Genomic DNA, 17,504 nt, shown 5'->3' on the forward strand with positions numbered 1-17,504 from the left:
GGTACTGCCAGGCTTAGTGATTTTAATCCATCCAGCACTGAGACAGCATCTCCTTGTGATTTTAATTTGCATATCCTGATTGCTGATAGGATTGAACATCTTGTAAAATGGTTACTGCCTAGAGTTTAACAGATTCTCTCTTTGCATTTTCACTTCTTATCCTTCGCTCAGCTTTTCCGTCGGGTTATCTTGGTCGGATGGGCGCTTGGTGTTCTTTACGTTTTCGATGACTACTGCCTTGGTACATGCATTGCAGCATCTTCTGGCCCCCGGCCTGCCTGCCTTTTTATTTCTCCAACTTGCCCTTGATTGCCTGCAGTCAGACCACGGCCAAGCCATCCTCCTATGAGGCCAAGTTGAAGTTAACGTTCTGTCCTCAAGGAGTGCAGCGTATATTCAGAATATTAGAAAGTTCTATAGGAGCCGATCAGAGGGATGGGGAGACACCAAGATAGCAGTGGGTCTCCCAGCAACAAGCAGGACACCGAGAAGGGCAGGGCCTTCCTGGGGAGGGGGCTGCAGGGGCAGGGGCGTGGAGGGTCAGCCCCAGAATCTGCGTCCTTCCAGGCTTCTTTCTGTCTTCCCTTGCTCCTTGTTCTCGCCACACGACCTCCACTTGCCATCCTCTGACCCGCTCCCTCTCCCTCCCTGCTCAGAACCGTTTGGCTTTTCAACAGTTTTATTTTTTGAACTTTGTATATGTTGTTTTATGTTGAACAGAGTTTGAATTTTTTTTTTTTTAAGATTTTATTTATTTATTTGTCAGAGAGAGAGCAAGTGAAAGCAAGCACAGGCAGACAGAGTGGAAGGCAGAGTCAGAGGGAGAAGCAGGCTCCCTGCCAAGCAAGGAGCCCGATGTGGGACTCGATCCCAGGACACTGGGATCATGACCTGAGCCGAAGGCAGCTGCTTAACCAACTGAGCCACCCAGGCGTCCCCAGAGTTTGAATTTTTGATGTCCTGTGGATCAACCTTTACCTTCATAAGGTGTGCCTTTTGTATCTTACGGGAGAAATCCTGTGCCACGCCCCAGTCAAAGACCGTTGCTCACATTTTCTTATGATAACCTTTGTTTTTCACACTCAAGGTCTTTAATCTCTCTGGAGCTTTTTGCTTTTGTAGTTACACTTCTTTTTTTGTGGCTTTTCCTCTGCACTGACTGATCCTTTCCAGGCCCTCTCTAAGCCCCAGCAGGTCTGTGTCACCGGCTTTTCTCTGTTGCCTTGTGCTCTTGGCCGGTTCTGGGGGTCCCAGGCAAGGGTGCTCGGTGCTTTAATCAAGGTGGTTTCTCTGCCTGGAGCCCCATTAGCGTTTGCACAACATTTGGTGAGCTTGGTTTCATGTCGCGGATCCTGGCTCCAAGGGGTGTGATTCCGCTAGAGTTTAGAAGGCGTTCAGTTTTGGAAACTTGCACGGTCTGTTGCACGTGTGGTGTGCCTGGTGCTGGAAGTGTTCTTAGATCTGGGAACGCCTCGGAGTTATGGACCCAGGGTCTCCTACAAAGATGCTCCTTGAACATGTGACCTTCTGTATTTTTTCATTAGGGATCAAGGGCATTGGTAAACTGTGCTAGTCTTGCCAGTGTCCTAGCTTTATGGAAACGAAAGTTACACCTAAGCAGCGGGGGGGGGGGGGGGTGCTTTGAATTTTTCCCACCCTTCCTCACCCCATTTAGATCAGGGGAAAACAAGAAAAATCATTATCTGTCCAACAATATGTATTTTCTGTATAGTTGAGATGGAAAGAGACATGAAAATAAAGGAAATAAAGTTGACCAATTTCTAGGACTTTCTTGATAGGCTGTCACCAGTGTCCCCTGGAGCACACGTCAACGGTAACATCCCAAACACCTGTGGGAAACAGCTCACACGAAACTGTTGCCCTGCACCCCAGCCCACCCCACCCCTTCCCTTTCCCACCAGATGTCTCAGTGGGCTCTTTCTCAGTGGAGAGGAAGTGGGAGAAGGGGGCGTAGGATGATTCCCAAGGCAGCGCTGGTGTCCCCGGCCACATCCACCTGCCAGGGGCCCGGCCGTCCCGCCTCCACCTGCCCAGAGCCAGGGCAGGCCAGCAGCTTTCTGTAACCACACACACCCCTAGGGACTCTTGGCATCTTGTGCATGTTTGTTTCTATTTAAACACACTTTGCCTTTCTTTTCTCCTTTTTTCAAACCGCACACATCATCTTCTTTTCATTCTGCCTTTGTGTTTTTCCCTTAGGCCGGAAGCTGAGAGGAAAAGCCTTTTATTTTGTCAATGGCAAGGTGTTTTGTGAGGAAGACTTCCTGGTGAGTGTGTTACCCTGACCTCCCCTGCTCGAAGTCCTGAACAGAATCAGAGGCAGGGGCCAGGCAGAAGAGGGTGGTTTCTGTCTGTGATCCCCGGTGCCAGCAGGGAAGCTGAGCGCAGCCAGAGAAGGGGGTCCTGACTTTCCCTCAGTAGATGCCCTGGGTGGCCCTTGTTCCCGAAGCAAATGACAAGCCGCAGAATTATGTACTGGGAAGGGACTTGAGGGTCACTTGGCCTGTCCTCTTGTGTTCTGCCCATTTGCCTACCCCACCGCTCTCTTAAACCTCCGGACTGGGGTTCAGTTTTGGGTGGAGCCCAAGAATTTGTATTTCTTTTTTTTTTTTTTTAAAGATTTTATTTATTTGTTTATTTGGCAGACAGAGATCACAAGTAGGCAGAGAGGCAGGCAAAGAGAGAGAGAGGGGGAAGCAGTCTCCCCGCCGAGCTGAGAGCCAGATGTGGGGCTCGCTCCCAGGACCCTGTGATCATGACCTGAGCCTAAGGCAGAGGCTTAACCCACTGAGCCACCCAGGCGCCCCAAGAATTTGCATTTCCTACAAGTTCCCAGGTCATGTCAGGGAACTCCTCTTTGAGAACCACTGGCTTAGAGGCTAAAGCCTCTCTATGCACAGCCTCTTACACAGAGCCCGGCATGTTGTGGGTGCCCAGATGCGGCTCTTGTTCGGGTGAGTGGTATTGGTATGTGTAATGGCTTCGTGGCAGAAGCTGTTCTATGATTCATCACACAACTGTGTTGTCCTCTAGGAAACAACAGATTCCTGTATAGAGTGACACTTCTTTCTGTTAAGTTCCTTGTCATCCTTGTGACTGGGCACATGGCTGGGTAAGCTGTCCTGCCTGGCTTTAACTTTCTTTTCTTTTTCCTCTGTAGTACTCTGGGTTCCAGCAGTCTGCCGACAGGTGTTTTCTTTGTGGGCATCTAATCATGGACATGGTGAGTAGGGTCATCGGAACGAGATGACGGCATGGCGGGAGCGGAAGGCAGTCACAGAAATAGAAACTGTGGAAAACTGTGTTTCCTAACTTGATTTGTGGTTGCATCTGGTTTTATTAAGAGAAGACCTGCGTAAGGCTGCTGCTTACTCTACAAGAAGCCATATTGTTGGCTTTTACTGGAGTTAGCATCTTTAATCATGTAGTTCACACAGTGTTGTGTTTCTGATGATGCTCGTTTCTCTGGGGGGGTTGGGTCACACCGGCCTCCCTCTGATTTTCTGTGTCCCCGTGGTGTCCCAGGTGAGATGCCAAATCCCAAACATCATCACCTTTGGAGTTCGGTACGAAAAGTCAGATAAACAGAGTTGTCGGTGCCCCGTGTTCTGCCTGACTCCATCTGTTCTTAAGATGATCTGTTCCTAAGACGCCGGCCCGTCGTTAGTTCTGAGACACCCGAACAAGGAGCAAGTTTTATACATCCTGTTCCTCACTCCGCCACTAGCCCTTTGAGCTTGTCTTGGGCCTCAGTATCTTTATCTCTTCAGTGGGGACAGTGTTTCTTTCCTGGCCTCCTTATAGGGTAAGGTTGTAAGGTTAACAAATGCTGAATACTTAGTCTGTCTCAGGGATCAAACTGTTCACCATTGGAGATCAGGCCTCAAGAGTTTCTTCAATAAACTGGTCAAGGAAAATTATTATATAATATTCTTTTAGTTGGAAAGAAATAAAATCCCTCTCTAAGCTGACCCATTAATTCCATTCTGAAGAAGGGAATTGTTAATCATTGCTATTTTTTTTCTTTCACCTTTTTTTTGAGAAACAACTCCTAGAGTAAAGGATGTACATCTTAAGTGTACAAGTGAATGAAGTTTTGCATACGCACATATGTAACCCCACCCAGGTCAAAGTGTGGATATTTCCCATATGCCACACCCCAGAAACTTCCTTCTTGTCTTCCTCCCTGTCCGGAACCCCTCCTCCAAAGGTACTCTCTATTCTGAGCTCTATTGCCCCTGTTGGTTTTGCTGGTCCTGGAACTGCATATAAATGGAATGATATAGCATAGAGTCCTTTGAGTCTGTCTTTTCTCACTTAGAAAATGTTGTTGTTTAAATATTTTGTGTATTTATTTGGCAGAGAAAGAGAGAGAGCAAACAAGCAGGTGGAGCGACAGAGGGAGAGGGAGAAGCAGGGAGCCTAACGTGGGGCTCGATCTGAGGACCCTGAGATCATGAACTGAGCCACAGGCAGACACTTAACTGACTGAGCCACCCAGGAGCCCCTTTGTAGTTTTTTTGAGGGGGCGGGCAGGGGCAGCCGGAGAGGGAGAGAGAATCTTAAGCAGGCTCCATGCCCAATGTGGAACCCCGTGTGGGGCTCAAACTCACGACCCTGAGATCATGACTTGAGCCAAAGTTGAGAGTCAGATGCTTAACCAACTGAGGCACCCAGGCACCCCTAGCAAGCGTTCTTGAAGTTCATCCATGTTGTGGCTTGCGTCCGTAGTTGGTTTATTTTCATTGCTGGGTAGACTTCTGCTGGACAGCGAGAGCAGTTTCTGTATCTGCTGTTCTGCTGCTGGGGATTTGGGCGGTTGCCAGTTTGAGGCTATCTAGGAATAAAGCTGCTATGAGTATCGTTGCTGGACATCAACACTCATTTCCGCTGGTTTCTTGCTAATGTGTGTGAAACAGCAGTGAATTGGAGCCTGCCCTGTTCATGAGGAGAACCTGCTGTTGTCCACTCCTGGATACACCCTGGTGGAGCTTAGCCCCGGGTGGGCAGAGTCCTCACTGGCAACCAAGGCCTCCTCACACCCCCCCAGGCAAGGCAGGCAGGAGCCACACCCCCTCACCCGTACCTTCCGCAGATGCCAGGCAGACTCCACAGGCATCCAGTTCTTTGGCAGAACTGGTCCTCAATTTAAGAGTCCTTCTGACAAACCCACTGCATACGAGTCCAAAGTGTCCAAATGTCCAAACACGATTATACGCTATTTTTATTTCCAGGTATCCTAAGCCTACTTGGGGCCTCATGGTAGTTCAGTTACCTCCTGCTTCATGGTACATCACCGCCCAAGACATAGTCGTTTAAAACAGCTGTGACTTCTTTATGGTGATTCGTGGAACTCTGTCGGTCACGAGTCAGTGGGATGATTCTTCTGTTCCGCGTGACATTGTCTGGGGTCTCCTATGCAGCGGTTTTCGGCTGGTGTCCCAGTTGAGTGCCCACGATGGCCTCTCCCTCCCAGGCCTTTCTCCCTGTGACCAGGGATCCCATTCAGTCGTCTACCTTGAACTTCCTACAGCAAAAGAGGGAGGGAGGCTGCCAGACTCCTTAAGTCTTTGACTCAAGAATCTCCCCACATCATTTCGTCCCCATTCTGTAGATCACAGAAGATCACAAGGCCGCTCTCAGTACCCAGCAGAGCGGTGAGGGGGTGACTGTCCTCCAATTCTTGAAGTGAGGACCAGCCTCTCATGGCGGAAAGGGAAGGAATGAAGCTTTGGAGACCATCTCTAGCCCACGAGGATAATGCCGAGTTGAACCTGGATCCTTGCGGGTCTCCCCTAGGACTGGAAAACTTTGAGCAAGCGTCTGTCTGGTAGTGACACCCTTAAGAACCCTTAACTGCTGCCAAGAATTTTTTATACTGCAGGAAAAGATCTCCCACAGGCACCATTCTTGGTTCTCCAAGAAAAGCAGGCAGTGGTCCAGTTCTTCATACAAATTAGCTGTGTCGCCCCCACCTCCCCGGTTAGTACAGGGGAATGTTCTGAGCGCACAGGTTGAAACCGGGCATTTTCCCCACATTAAAAAGAATTATCGCAGGGAGTCAGCATGTGGCAAAATGGCCTCAGTGTCCTGCCATGCCGTAGGCACACTGTGGGTGAAGTTCATTTCAGGGTCTCTTCTGCCAACATGGCGTTTGCTGGGGAGCAAAATGCGTTCCGAGGTCCACATTGCCATGTGGACTTTGGAAGCCCAGCATGTCGTTTGCCCATTTTGGCAGCTGACTGCAGAGCAAGAGGGGCCTCACAGGTTAGTGACGCACCCGAGGGAGCGAGGAAGCTGGAGAGCTGAGTCCTCAGAGGAAGCTGAGAGAGCACATGAAGCCGCCAGCTTGCCTCCGTGGCTGCTGCATGTGACGTGTGGCATTGGCCTTGGGGGGAAGCAGGCCTCGAGGGGAAGCAGGCCTCGGGCGCTGGCAGGCCCGCACCTTTCCTGCAGGTGTCCCATGTACTGGCACAAACTCAGACTGGTGGTTCTGCAATTTTAGCATGCCCTGGAATCATTTTTTTGAAGACACCAACCACTGGCCTTGACCCTAGCACTTCCGATTCTGGAGATCAGGGATGGGGCCCGAGAATGCACATTTTTAAACAAGCTCCCAGGTGATGCTGATCCTGCAGGTCTGGGGACCACACTTTGAGAGGCACTGATTTAATAGGAAACCAGTGTGACGTCACCTAGCAAGCAGGTTGGAGGTAGGCAGTTCCGTTCTGCAGGGAGGTAGTTGGTCACTCGCTGATGTCACCAAAGATGTTTCTCGAGTATCTTCTCTCCCCTACCCTGCATGTCTTGGGTTCTGTCCTGGTTCCAGGACAGCTTCTTACCTCTCCAGGCATCACAACCTGACACTAAGATGAAGAAGGTTTGTGGGACTTCTCCACTTTGTGTGTAAAAACAACAGCAACAGGGTACCTGAGTGACTCAGCTGGTCAAGTGTCTGACCCCTGATTTCTGCTCAGGTCGTGATATTGAGGTCCTGGGATCGAGCCCCACATAGGGTTCCGTGCTTGGCAGGGCGGAGGCTGCCTGGGGATGTTCTCGCTCTGCCCCTCCCGCTGTGCGTGAGCATGGGGTCGCTTTCTCTCACATAAATAAATCTTAAAAACAAAACCGATAACAGTAACAAAGAAGCTTTGCTAATGCTTGGATTTGAAATAATCAGCGTTTGAATCACAGTGTCCGGATTATCAAACTGAGCTGCTGCGGAGAGAAAGCTGCTTAGGAGGAGGCATCTGGGAGGCAGAACTTAAGAGGTTTTCTGAGCTCCGCCATTTCCATGTGGAATTAACTTTAATCCTTCCGTGGACCAGACGCTTCCTAAAGCTGGGACGGAGCCTGGCGCCGCCCTGCCTGCTTCTCACCATTTTCCTGCGAGGATCTGCCGGAGAGCCTTCCAGATTCTCTACGGGAGGCTGATGTCCAGGGGAAGGATCCCATTTGGCTCCCTCCTGTTGACGCATTTACCTAGATTTGCCATTTCCCACCACGCCCTCTCTTGACCTTGGTCCAAAGGAAACGGGGACGAGTGTGCGCCACGTGGTGTGACCACGCAGGGGGTCCCTCGGCCTGGCCTGTTCCCCTCCTTTATGCCGTCCAACCCGTCCCCGTAACCGCCCCTGAGCCCCGGCCTTTTCTTTTCTGCCCCCAGATCCTGCAGGCCCTCGGGAAGTCCTACCACCCCGGCTGCTTCCGCTGCGTCATCTGTAACGAGTGTTTGGACGGGGTGCCCTTCACCGTGGACTCCGAGAACAAGATCTACTGTGTCCGAGATTACCACAAGTAAGGAGGGGCGGGGCGCGGGCGGCGTTGGTCTCGCTGAGTGAAGGGGGGACACCCGCTGGGGTTCACCCGCAGGCTCTGCTTGAACCCTGAGTCCACAGTCCGGCAAAGGGTGTAGCGGGGCCCTCGGGAGGTCAGGGGACGCCCGTGCAGGCAGGAACTGGTAACAGAATCATGTTTCCTGAAAAATCAGACTCTGGATCCCTAGCATCAGATTCCCGGCTAGGCCTCAGGAGGCCTCTGCCAAGCCTGGTGGCTCTGGCTTGACCTAAGTTCCTAAGGCAGAGACAGGGCTGGCGGCCGCGAACCTCCATCTGCCTGGGCCTGTGCTGGGTGAACGAGGGGAGCGAACAGGTTAGTCTCCATCCCCAGTAGAGTGAGAGGGAACCAGCCAGGCTTGTTACCGCTGGGCGATAATCTCAAAGTGCTACTGAAACACCTCCCAGAGAATGAGCCAAACTGGTTTTTTTAAAATAAAGATTTTATTTATTTGAGAGAGAGAAAGAGAGAGAGAGAGAGAGAGAGAGCATGTGCATAAGCAGGGGGAGGGGCAGAGGGAGACGCCGACTCCCCCCTGAGCAGAGAGCCGGATGCAGGACTTGAACCCAGGACCCCAGGATCATGACCTGAGCCTCAGGCAGATGTTCGCCGACTAAGCCACCCCGGTACCCCGGGGACAGGCAGGCCAGCTGTGAGGAAGGCTCAGTGTGGGCTCCAGGGCTTGCCTCCCAGGAACAGCACCATACTCCTTTTACCACCTCTTCGCTTCTCCCGGCAGAGTGCTGGCCCCCAAGTGTGCAGCGTGCGGGCTTCCCATCCTTCCACCGGAGGTAAGATGCTTTTTCAGACCTGTTCTTGGCGTCTTCCATGGCATGAATACCTCCCCGAGGTCTTCTACAAGATCTGTGTCCTGTCCTTGTGCCTTTGAAAAATATCGTCCTAAAATCTCACATTAAGAGTGTCCTCACAAGAAGCCCCTCTCTTCTTGGCGGGCTTCCCTAGCCCAGAGCCCTTCATGCGCCCTATTCAGCCCTATAATCGGGTCATACTCCCTGACATGCTAGTGGCTTCCAGATGAGAAGATGAGCAGAAAGTTTGCCTTTCATTCATTTAAAAAAAAAAAAAATCACTCTCCACGGAAGAGGTTTTTTATCAGTGTTGACTCTGACATTCTAGAAGGTAGGACTGCTGTCCATCTTACTTCCCTTCTCATCAGTTAAAGATGTCCTCCTTCCAACCGCTGTGGGACTTCACGGTGGATTTAAGCTTTTCTGAGGTCATCCACTTGCTACCTCAGAAACCCCCTGCATCCGTGGCATGAGGAGCCCAATGGGTCCCCCAACTGGCCTCTTGTTCTTCCTTTCATTCCGTCCAGGGCTCAGATGAGACCATCCGCGTTGTGTCCATGGACAGAGACTACCATGTGGAGTGCTACCACTGCGAGGTAGGCCCCTCCCTTGCCCAGACACCCAAAAGTACGAGAGGATCGCATCCCTGGGGTGACTGGGGCCTGAGATGGTCAGCAAGGCGTGGTCAAGGGCTGCCCTCTAGGTCAAGGGGTGAAGCCTGCCTTGTAGGGGAGGTTGGAGGACACGCAGATGTCTGGGGCATAAAGATGGTCACTGTTTCCTCCACACTGGTTAACTGCCTTCCTGAGGCTGGGGCGTGGGAGGCTCGTGGGAGGCTCGTGGGGAGCACGGGTTTCCCATGCCACGTTGTCAGGCAGCTGTGTGATCTGGGGAACAAATCCCTCCCCTCCAGCCTGTAGGCTGTTCTATCTGCCAAGAGCCCTCTTTTGAGCCCGGAAATCATGAAGAAATCCATGCCTCCTTGGAAACAGGCATGGGTGGGGTGAAGGTGGAGGGGCCCATGTGCCCCCTCTTTACCTGGTGTCGTGCCCAGGCTGAAGGAGTCCTGGGTGCCTCATTGGCTGTCAGGCAGGCCTGGGGTCGCCCCTCCCCAGCCCTTGTGAAGGGTGCACACACTTTAAGTGCCCATGGGGTTTCAGCCAGAATTAAGTGGATTCTCCCACGGAAGGAGACTAGATTTATTTTTGTGACGCTGTGGGTGGGGTGAATGGGAGAGGGGTTGGGGCGAGGGTGGGAGGCTTGAGCTCACTGCCAGCTGTGAAGGGTTAGGGGGTACCCTAGGCTCTGGAGAAAAAGGGGATGGGGCCATTTGCCCACAACAGCTCTTTCTCTGCCTTTGGGGCAGCGCTGTCCCATAGAAACCCAAGAGCCATGGGTTCAAGTCACAGGTGTCCTTTTGTTTTCTAGTAGTCACATTAATAAAAAAGTATAAAGAAATAGGATTCATTCTTACAGTATTTTATCCAACCCATATATCCAGTGTTCTTTCCCTTTCTTTTTTTCTCTTTCTTTCTTCTTCCTTCCTTCCTTCCTTCCTTCCTTTCTTTCTCTCTCTTTTAAGATTTTTATCTCATTTTACTTATTTGAGAGAGAGACAGAGTGTGAGCAGGGGAGAGGGGCAGAGGGAGAGGGAGAAGCAGTCTCTCCGTTGAGCAGGGAGCCCGACATGGGGCTCCATCCCAGGACCCTGAGATCATGTCCTGAGCCGGAGGCAGCTGCTTAACTGACTGAGCCACCCAGGCACCCCTCCAGTGTTATTTCAATACGGAACCAGTATGAGGGACTTCCCATGAGCGGTCTTACATTCATTCTTTTGCTGTAAGTCTCGGAAGGACAGAGTATGTATCCACCAACATCCCACTTCCGTTCCAACCAGCCCCAGTTCAAGTGCACGTTGAGGGCGTATCACGCTTTCACTCAGCCGACTGTTGGGTTCCGCACCGGCCTGTGCTGCCCACACAGCCCGCTCTGCTGGTCCCAGGGCCGTCGGCCTTCGGGTCAGTCTTGCCACCCTTCTGTGCTGTTCTGCCACCGCTGGACCTTTTTGCCTCCCCCCAGGACTGCGGTCTGGAGCTCAATGACGAAGACGGTCACCGCTGCTACCCGCTGGAGGACCACCTGTTCTGTCACTCCTGCCATGTCAAGAGGCTGGAGCAGAGCCCCGCGTCTGCAGCTCTTCACCAGCCTCGCTTCTAGCTGGAGCCTCTCGCGGACCTGCCGTGGAGAAGCGCAGCAGAGCACGACATCTGCCTGTGACTTCCAGCGGCCCCCCGGGGTGGGGTGGGGGGGAGAGGGCTTAGGCAAGTAAGTTTCTGCATAGATGCTGCCGCCGGTGCCTTTCCTCGAACCAGGGAGCGGAGCCCTGCCTGTCTGGCATGTGTATTTTCTAAGTGCCTTTCGCCACCGCCACGCCCTCGTCACATTACTCAGGAAGACACTCCAGCCGCGTGTGGCGTGTGACAGGATCGCATCCGTGCCACAGAGGCACCCACCCTCCAGCCCCTCTCGGAAGAAAAGGGTCGCCCTGAGCGTGTTTCACAATATCCTCTCAAGAGAGACCTCAGTGGCCAATACGTTCAGCCTTTTCCTGTCCGTAGGGAAAACACCCACACCCGGACACTACCCCACCACGGACACGTACACAACATGATTTAAGGCTGTGCCCAGACCTATGTGCGCGCACGTGTGCATACACACACACACACACACACACACACACACGCACACAGCATTATTTAAGACTTCCTTCCACCCCAGAGACTCAGTTCTCCTGTCGGCTGGCTGCACACTTCATTGCATTACGGCAAGAGGGAAGCTCTCGCGCATGCCCTGTATCTTGGGGAGGATTTGGTGGCTAAACCAGAGCCGAGGTTTGAAATGAACGAGCCAGGCAGGGTTTCCTCCTGGTACACTGACCGCGTTTGGTGCGGCCCTGCAGATCTTCAGTCCCTTAAAGGCAGCTGGGAGCCCGATGGAGATTTGCCCTGTTCTAGCCAAGTGTGCTTTGGGACAAGGACTTGGTGCGGGCACCAGGCCTCCTTTGCCCAGCTGCTGGCCCTGTTTCTTTCTGGAGCTCTTGAGAGTCTGTGACTCCGGAGTCGTCTCCACAAAGGCAGGTCTCAGGATCCCCCCAACGTGGGGACATGGGGTTTGGGCCGTCCTGCCCCCCCCCCCCCCGCTGAGAGCTAGCCCCCCCCCCCCACTTCCCCACGGGGAGAGTTAGTGTATGGGTGAGCTCTCTGAGCAGCCCGGGAAGGGGGTGCCTCAGGATAGATGAGTGTGTTCACCTCACGCATCTCTCCCTCACCCAGTTCTTGGCACAGGCGTGACGTGGGACGAGACCCATATAAGGTACCCTGCTCTTGTCTGGTGTTTCTCCTTGTTTGTCATCGTCTCTCCGCCCCACCCCACTCTCAGTCTTCCCCACACACAGAATACCTCACAGATAAGAGCTTCACCAAACCGCAGCTAAGGAGGCACTCGGCCGTGGCACTGACCCCACGCGCCTCCACGGGGGCTTGCCGAGTCTCTGCGTCCACGTGGGCCAGACGCCGGCCACTTTAGGGCACGGGCATCTCAACTAAAGGTTGGCTGGCAGTGGGTCAGCTCGACTGGGGGGGTTACTGCCCGGATGCAGTTCATCGGGCTGGTGCCCTGGGGAGTGGGAGGGCCACGCAAGAGTTCCAGGCCACCTGTGCACTCAGGAAGCACAATTGGCCCTGCGTGTCACACACTCCCGAGCCCAGACGTCCCTATCCCCAGTATTTCGGTGAAAAGGTGGTGTAAAAAAATAAAAAAGGCTGGCTGGCATTTGCCCTCTTAGCCCTTGGGGAGGGCCTGCTGGAGCGCAGGGGCCGACTCAGCGCTACAGCGGCCTGGGACCACCCTCCGGCATCTGCCCTTCGTCACCTCACCTCACCCCCAGGGCCGTGGGGGCCGCGGAGGGCGGGCGGTGGAGCCCAAGGCACATGGGACTCACAGGCTTGTCAGAGCGCCGGGATCCCAGCTTGAGGCTGCATTTTCATTCGTTTGGTAGCAGCTGCTCTAAGACGCACAGAATCAGCCCCATGCGTTGTCTCCTGCTATTCTTAAATTCAGTCCGTTAGATGGCCCGATGTCACTTCAGCCCAGGCCGTAGGCTTTCATTGATTCCGTGGCACAGGCCAAGCCTCCAGAAGCCCGTGGATGCATGGACCTGGGGGAATGAACCCTTCTCTTCCCAGAGTTGCCAGCTCGGCTCTGGCCAGACTGGGGGGCCGTCGTCACTTGGCTCTGCCAACCTAGGAACGTTTCTTGCCTTGCTCTCACACCTTGGCTTCACTTGCAAATCCAGCAAAAGTGCAGAAAATTGCCTGAGAGCAGCTGTGATTTGTTTGCAAATTGGATAACTAAATAGTTTTTAAAAATATCTGTGATTAATTTTTTAAATGATACCTTTTAAGTGGCCTTGGTGGAAGTGATTCAGAGATCAGCACCCATGGTGTTTTCTACTATTTGAGGAAAAAACAATAAGAGAATTTCCAGAAGCCTGAGAAATTAGAGTGGTGAGCTATACTAATCTCCTGCCTGTTCTGTTTCTCGGGCTGTGGGGCTAAAGCCACGAGGAGAAGAAGTTCACCTGCGTGGTATCTTAGACATTCTGGAAGCTGTTAGCCTAACAGAATTGTAATGGGGTTGTATTTATAGGCTCCTAGGAAGGATACACAAGAACCCCGTAGAACAGGATGAAATTGTTTATTTTAAAAGGTAAAGCGGATAGCCCTTCCTGAGTTCCCTAGATAGCTCTTGGACTTTAGATAAACAAGGAGAATTAAGGTCTGATGGCAGACCCCAAGGCCAGCCTCCCGCCTTCTCTTCCCACCTCAATTGGCCCACAGTTCCCCACCCTCCCCACGCCCGGCTTGGCCTGCCCTTCTCTCTCTCTGATGTTCTCCCACTGCCGCTGGGGGAAGAGTGACACGTTCACCTCCCACTGTGGAAGGGCATTACATCCTGTCTGGGTCATCGCCCAGACATGGCAACAGGACTTCCTACTTCTCCGTGATCGGTGCTCAAGTGAGAGCCTCTTTCAGCCAAGTCCAAGGGTGAGACCACCAACCACGTGTGCAGGACTTGACCCCACACCAGCCTTGTTGTGGGATGCTCTTGTTCCAACTCTGTCTGCCAGGAAACCCGAGTTCTTTGCAGTCTCCTACATGCCAGGAGTCAGTTCTCGTTTCCGGTTATTTGAAGTCAGTCTTAAAAGGAATAGAATACAATAAGTAAAATATATTAGCTATCGTTCTGAGTCGGAACTGGATAGATGTGGGAAATTTCCGTATAGTGTGTGAAAAGCTCACCATGCAGGGAAATTTGTTTTCCTCTGTATCTCTTCTTTTCCTATACAAATTATTCAAAATCATACTGTTCCTGTAAAATTCTTCCAAATATTGTTACTACAAAATTACTCAGAATTGTACTGTTATTATAAAATTATTCAAAATATCATGCCAATAAACTGCATCAATTTGTAGACGATTAAAGTGCTTTCCAACACGATGATGCTTCTTGGGTTTTCGTGTGTGTGTGTGTGTGTGTGTGTGTGTGTGTAAGTAAGCAGACAGCATTTTTTGCTAACTGGATTTGGTCTTCTTTTAGAGCTCTGGATCCTTAAGGGAACACGTGGGTGTCAAAACTATGAAAGGTCCCAGATTTTACCCTCCCTGCCAGCTAATAAGTTAGCATGCCGTGGTTTTGTGGATGGTGGACTCCTAGGTCAGAGACAAAGGACAGGTGAATGCAGCACCAGCAGGAGCATTTCATCAGCATTTTATCAGCATTTGTGGGTTTTTGGCTTTTTAAAAAGATTTTATTTCTTAATGAGAGAGAGCATGAGGAGAGAGGTCAGCAGGAGAAGCAGACTCCCTGCTCAGCAGGGAGCCTTATATGGGACTCGATCCCGGGACTCCAGGATCATGACCTGAGTTGAAGGCAGTCCCTTAACCAACTGAGCCACATAGGCGCCCCCCTCCTTTTTTTTTTTTTTTTTTAAAGATTTTATAGCATTTGTGGTTTTAATCAGCATTTACACTGACTCCCTGACCTGTCTTCTGTCCAAGGCTCCAGGAAGAGGGCCAGGTGGTACCTGCCAATGCAGCCACAAGAGGTCACCCCAACTTAGGGAACCTCCATCTTTTTTTTTTTTTTTTTTTTAAGATTTTATTTATTTGAGAGAGAGAAATAGTGAAAGAGAGATGAGAGGGAAAAAGGTCAGAGGGAGAAGCAGACTCCCCGCAGAGCTGGGAGCCTGGTGCTAGACTACATCCCGGGAGTCTGGGATCACGACCTGAGCCAGAGGCAGTGGCTTAACCAACTGAGCCACCCAGGTACCCGGGAACCTCTGTCTTACAATGACGGGTAAGCCTGCCTGAGTGTTGCTCCAGAGAGAGGCTCTTTGTCTGCAGCCCGAGACCGTTCACCATGCCAGCATGCTAGACCGTCTGGAAGTAAGGCGGTCCAGCTCATGGGATGTGCAGGAACGTGAGTGACCCTTGGAGAATCATCTTCCAAGAATCGGCAGTTCCTGCCCCTGGGTTCTTAACATCGAGACAGGAGGTTGTACGGCAGGGGTAGTTGTTCTTTCTCCTTTCGTGTATGTAGTTTTTTTCTAATGTGTTTCTGATCAGAGTCCCAGAGATGAGGGCTTGCAGAGGGAGGGGCTGAGTGTGTGCCTGGAGCCCCTGGGGTGGCAGAGGGGTCCAGGCACTCCCTCACCTTCCATCGCTCAGTCCATGGGCTGCTGCGGGCTTCAGGTTAGTTCTCGTGGCTGCCAGGGATGCAGGAAAGTTGAGCACAAGGATACTGACAGGGTGGAGGTGGGTGTCTTACTGGAAAATAAAACCTCTTTATATGGTAAAAGAGCACATGTACTGATTTCATAAATCAGTTTTCCTGTGACCCTGATTCCGTACGGGATGAAACTACATAGTCTGGGAGAAAGGTGGCCTGGGCCAGGGTGTGCTGGTGGCCCGGTTTTGGGGTGGGCGGTGGGGACGAGGCTCTGCTTTGTGGTGCTTGGTGGTTTCTGTAATGTGAATATTCCCCTCATGGCCAATTTCAGGCAATCCACATGACATCCCTGAACCTGGTCCTGGGTGGAGATGGCACAGTCAGGAACAGCCACCAACCAGCCATGACCCCAAATGGGCCATTTGGGTCTGAAACAGTGAGGAAATCTGATTTGGTCTTAAGTTCTGTGATTAAAGCGGTAACAACAGGTGTAGCTGACATTCATTGTGGGGTCAACATGTACTAGGTGCTATTCTAAGGACCATATTCTTTATAATCCTTTAGCTTATGGACAAGGCAACTGAGCCACAGAAGAATAAAGTTACTCTCTGAGCATCGAGGACCCGGTAAACCTATCCCAGGCTGTCTTGTTAGAGCCATTCAGCCTGAAACACTCATGGGCGGGTAGGTGGGGAGGAGCCTGTCACCTGTCGCTGTTCTCTGCTGGCGTCTGCATTGGTTTCTTTTTATTTTATTTTATTTATTTATTCGAGAGAGAGAACACGAGCCGGGGGCAGGGAAAGGGAGAAGCAGACTCCCCACGGAGCAGAGATCCTGATGCAGGGCTCCATCGCAGGACCCTGGGATCATGACCTGAGCCGAAGGCAGATGCTTAACCGACTGAGCCACCCAGGCGCCCCTTGGTTTTCCATTGCTTCTGGGACAAATAACCAAATTTAGTGGCTTAAAATTGCACACGGCCCATGATTCTGGAGAAATGGGTTTTCTAAAGCTTGAATCAAGGTGTCAGTAGAACCAAAGTTCTTTCTGCAGGCTCTAGGGGCAAATCTGTCCCTTGCTGTTTTTCAGCTTCTAGAGGCCACCCACACTCCTTGGCTTACGGTGTTGTCACTGAAGTCTGTTGTCACACCTTCTCTCTCTCTCCCCCTCCTGCTTCTTTCTCGTGAGGACCCATGCAATGACACTGGGCACGCCCACGTGGTCTAGGATAATCTCTGGCTCATCTCAGGGCCCCTTTAATCACATCTGCGAAATCTCTTTTACTTTGTGGGATAAGCTATTCACGGGTTCTGGGGATTAGGCTGTAGACTTCTTGGTGGGGGAGTACTACTCAGGCTTTCTACAGAGTCCAACAAACTTTTAAGGTGGAATGAAAGAATGTCCTGGGATTATTTTTTTTTAAAGATTTTATTTATATATTTGACAGAGAGAGATCACAAGTAGGCAGAGAGGCAGGCAGAGAGAGAGAGAGAGGAGGAAGCAGGCTCCCTGCTGAGTAGAGAGCCCGATGCAGGACTCGATCCCAGGACCCTGAGATCATGACCTGAGCCGAAGGCAGCGGCTTAACCCACTGAGCCACCCAGGCGCCCCTGTCCTGGGATTATTAAGTGCATTTTCTTCAAGCATTGCTAGAAGTGGGGTTCACATTTTCCCTGGATTGACAACAGAAATGCTTCATCTATAAAAGTGACTTGAACCTTGAATTCTGGGTGTAAAAACAAATCATAATAGGCCATACTCTGCAGTGGGGTGTCGGGGAAGGGGAGAGGAGGGAAATAAGCCAGTGGTCTGGTCCAGGAGAAGGTTCCAAGTATGTGACAGCTGCAGATGTTAACACTTTTAGGAGAAGCCCTGGTTACCTAAGGCACTCGCATTACTGGGGTTATACACACGTCCCTCCAACTGACCCAAGCCCTCAAGGGCAGGTGGCTGTGGGCCCTGAGTTGCCCATGGGACCTGGCCCACAGCAGGCGATAGAGAGCAAGTGAGGAAATGCACCCAATTTGGAGACTTGGCAGTAAGGCGGAG

General features: G+C 51.8%; 1 protein-coding gene across 1 annotated transcript in view; it reads left to right on the forward strand.

The window, feature by feature from the left end:
• Positions 1-14,225, forward strand: part of LIMD1 (LIM domain containing 1) — a 64,230-nt gene extending 50,005 nt beyond the window's left edge. Inside the window, exons 3-8 of the mRNA XM_059160677.1 lie at positions 2,221-2,288; positions 3,182-3,244; positions 7,688-7,818; positions 8,597-8,648; positions 9,194-9,262; positions 10,746-14,225. Of these exons, the coding sequence (XP_059016660.1) occupies positions 2,221-2,288; positions 3,182-3,244; positions 7,688-7,818; positions 8,597-8,648; positions 9,194-9,262; positions 10,746-10,883 (521 nt within the window). The 3' untranslated portion in view covers positions 10,884-14,225. The remainder of the gene's footprint in view (positions 1-2,220; positions 2,289-3,181; positions 3,245-7,687; positions 7,819-8,596; positions 8,649-9,193; positions 9,263-10,745) is intronic.
• Positions 14,226-17,504: the final 3,279 nt, after the last annotated feature.

This window comes from Mustela lutreola, chromosome 2 (assembly GCF_030435805.1).
Source record: "Mustela lutreola isolate mMusLut2 chromosome 2, mMusLut2.pri, whole genome shotgun sequence".
In the NCBI taxonomy this organism is placed as follows: Eukaryota; Metazoa; Chordata; class Mammalia; order Carnivora; family Mustelidae; genus Mustela; species Mustela lutreola.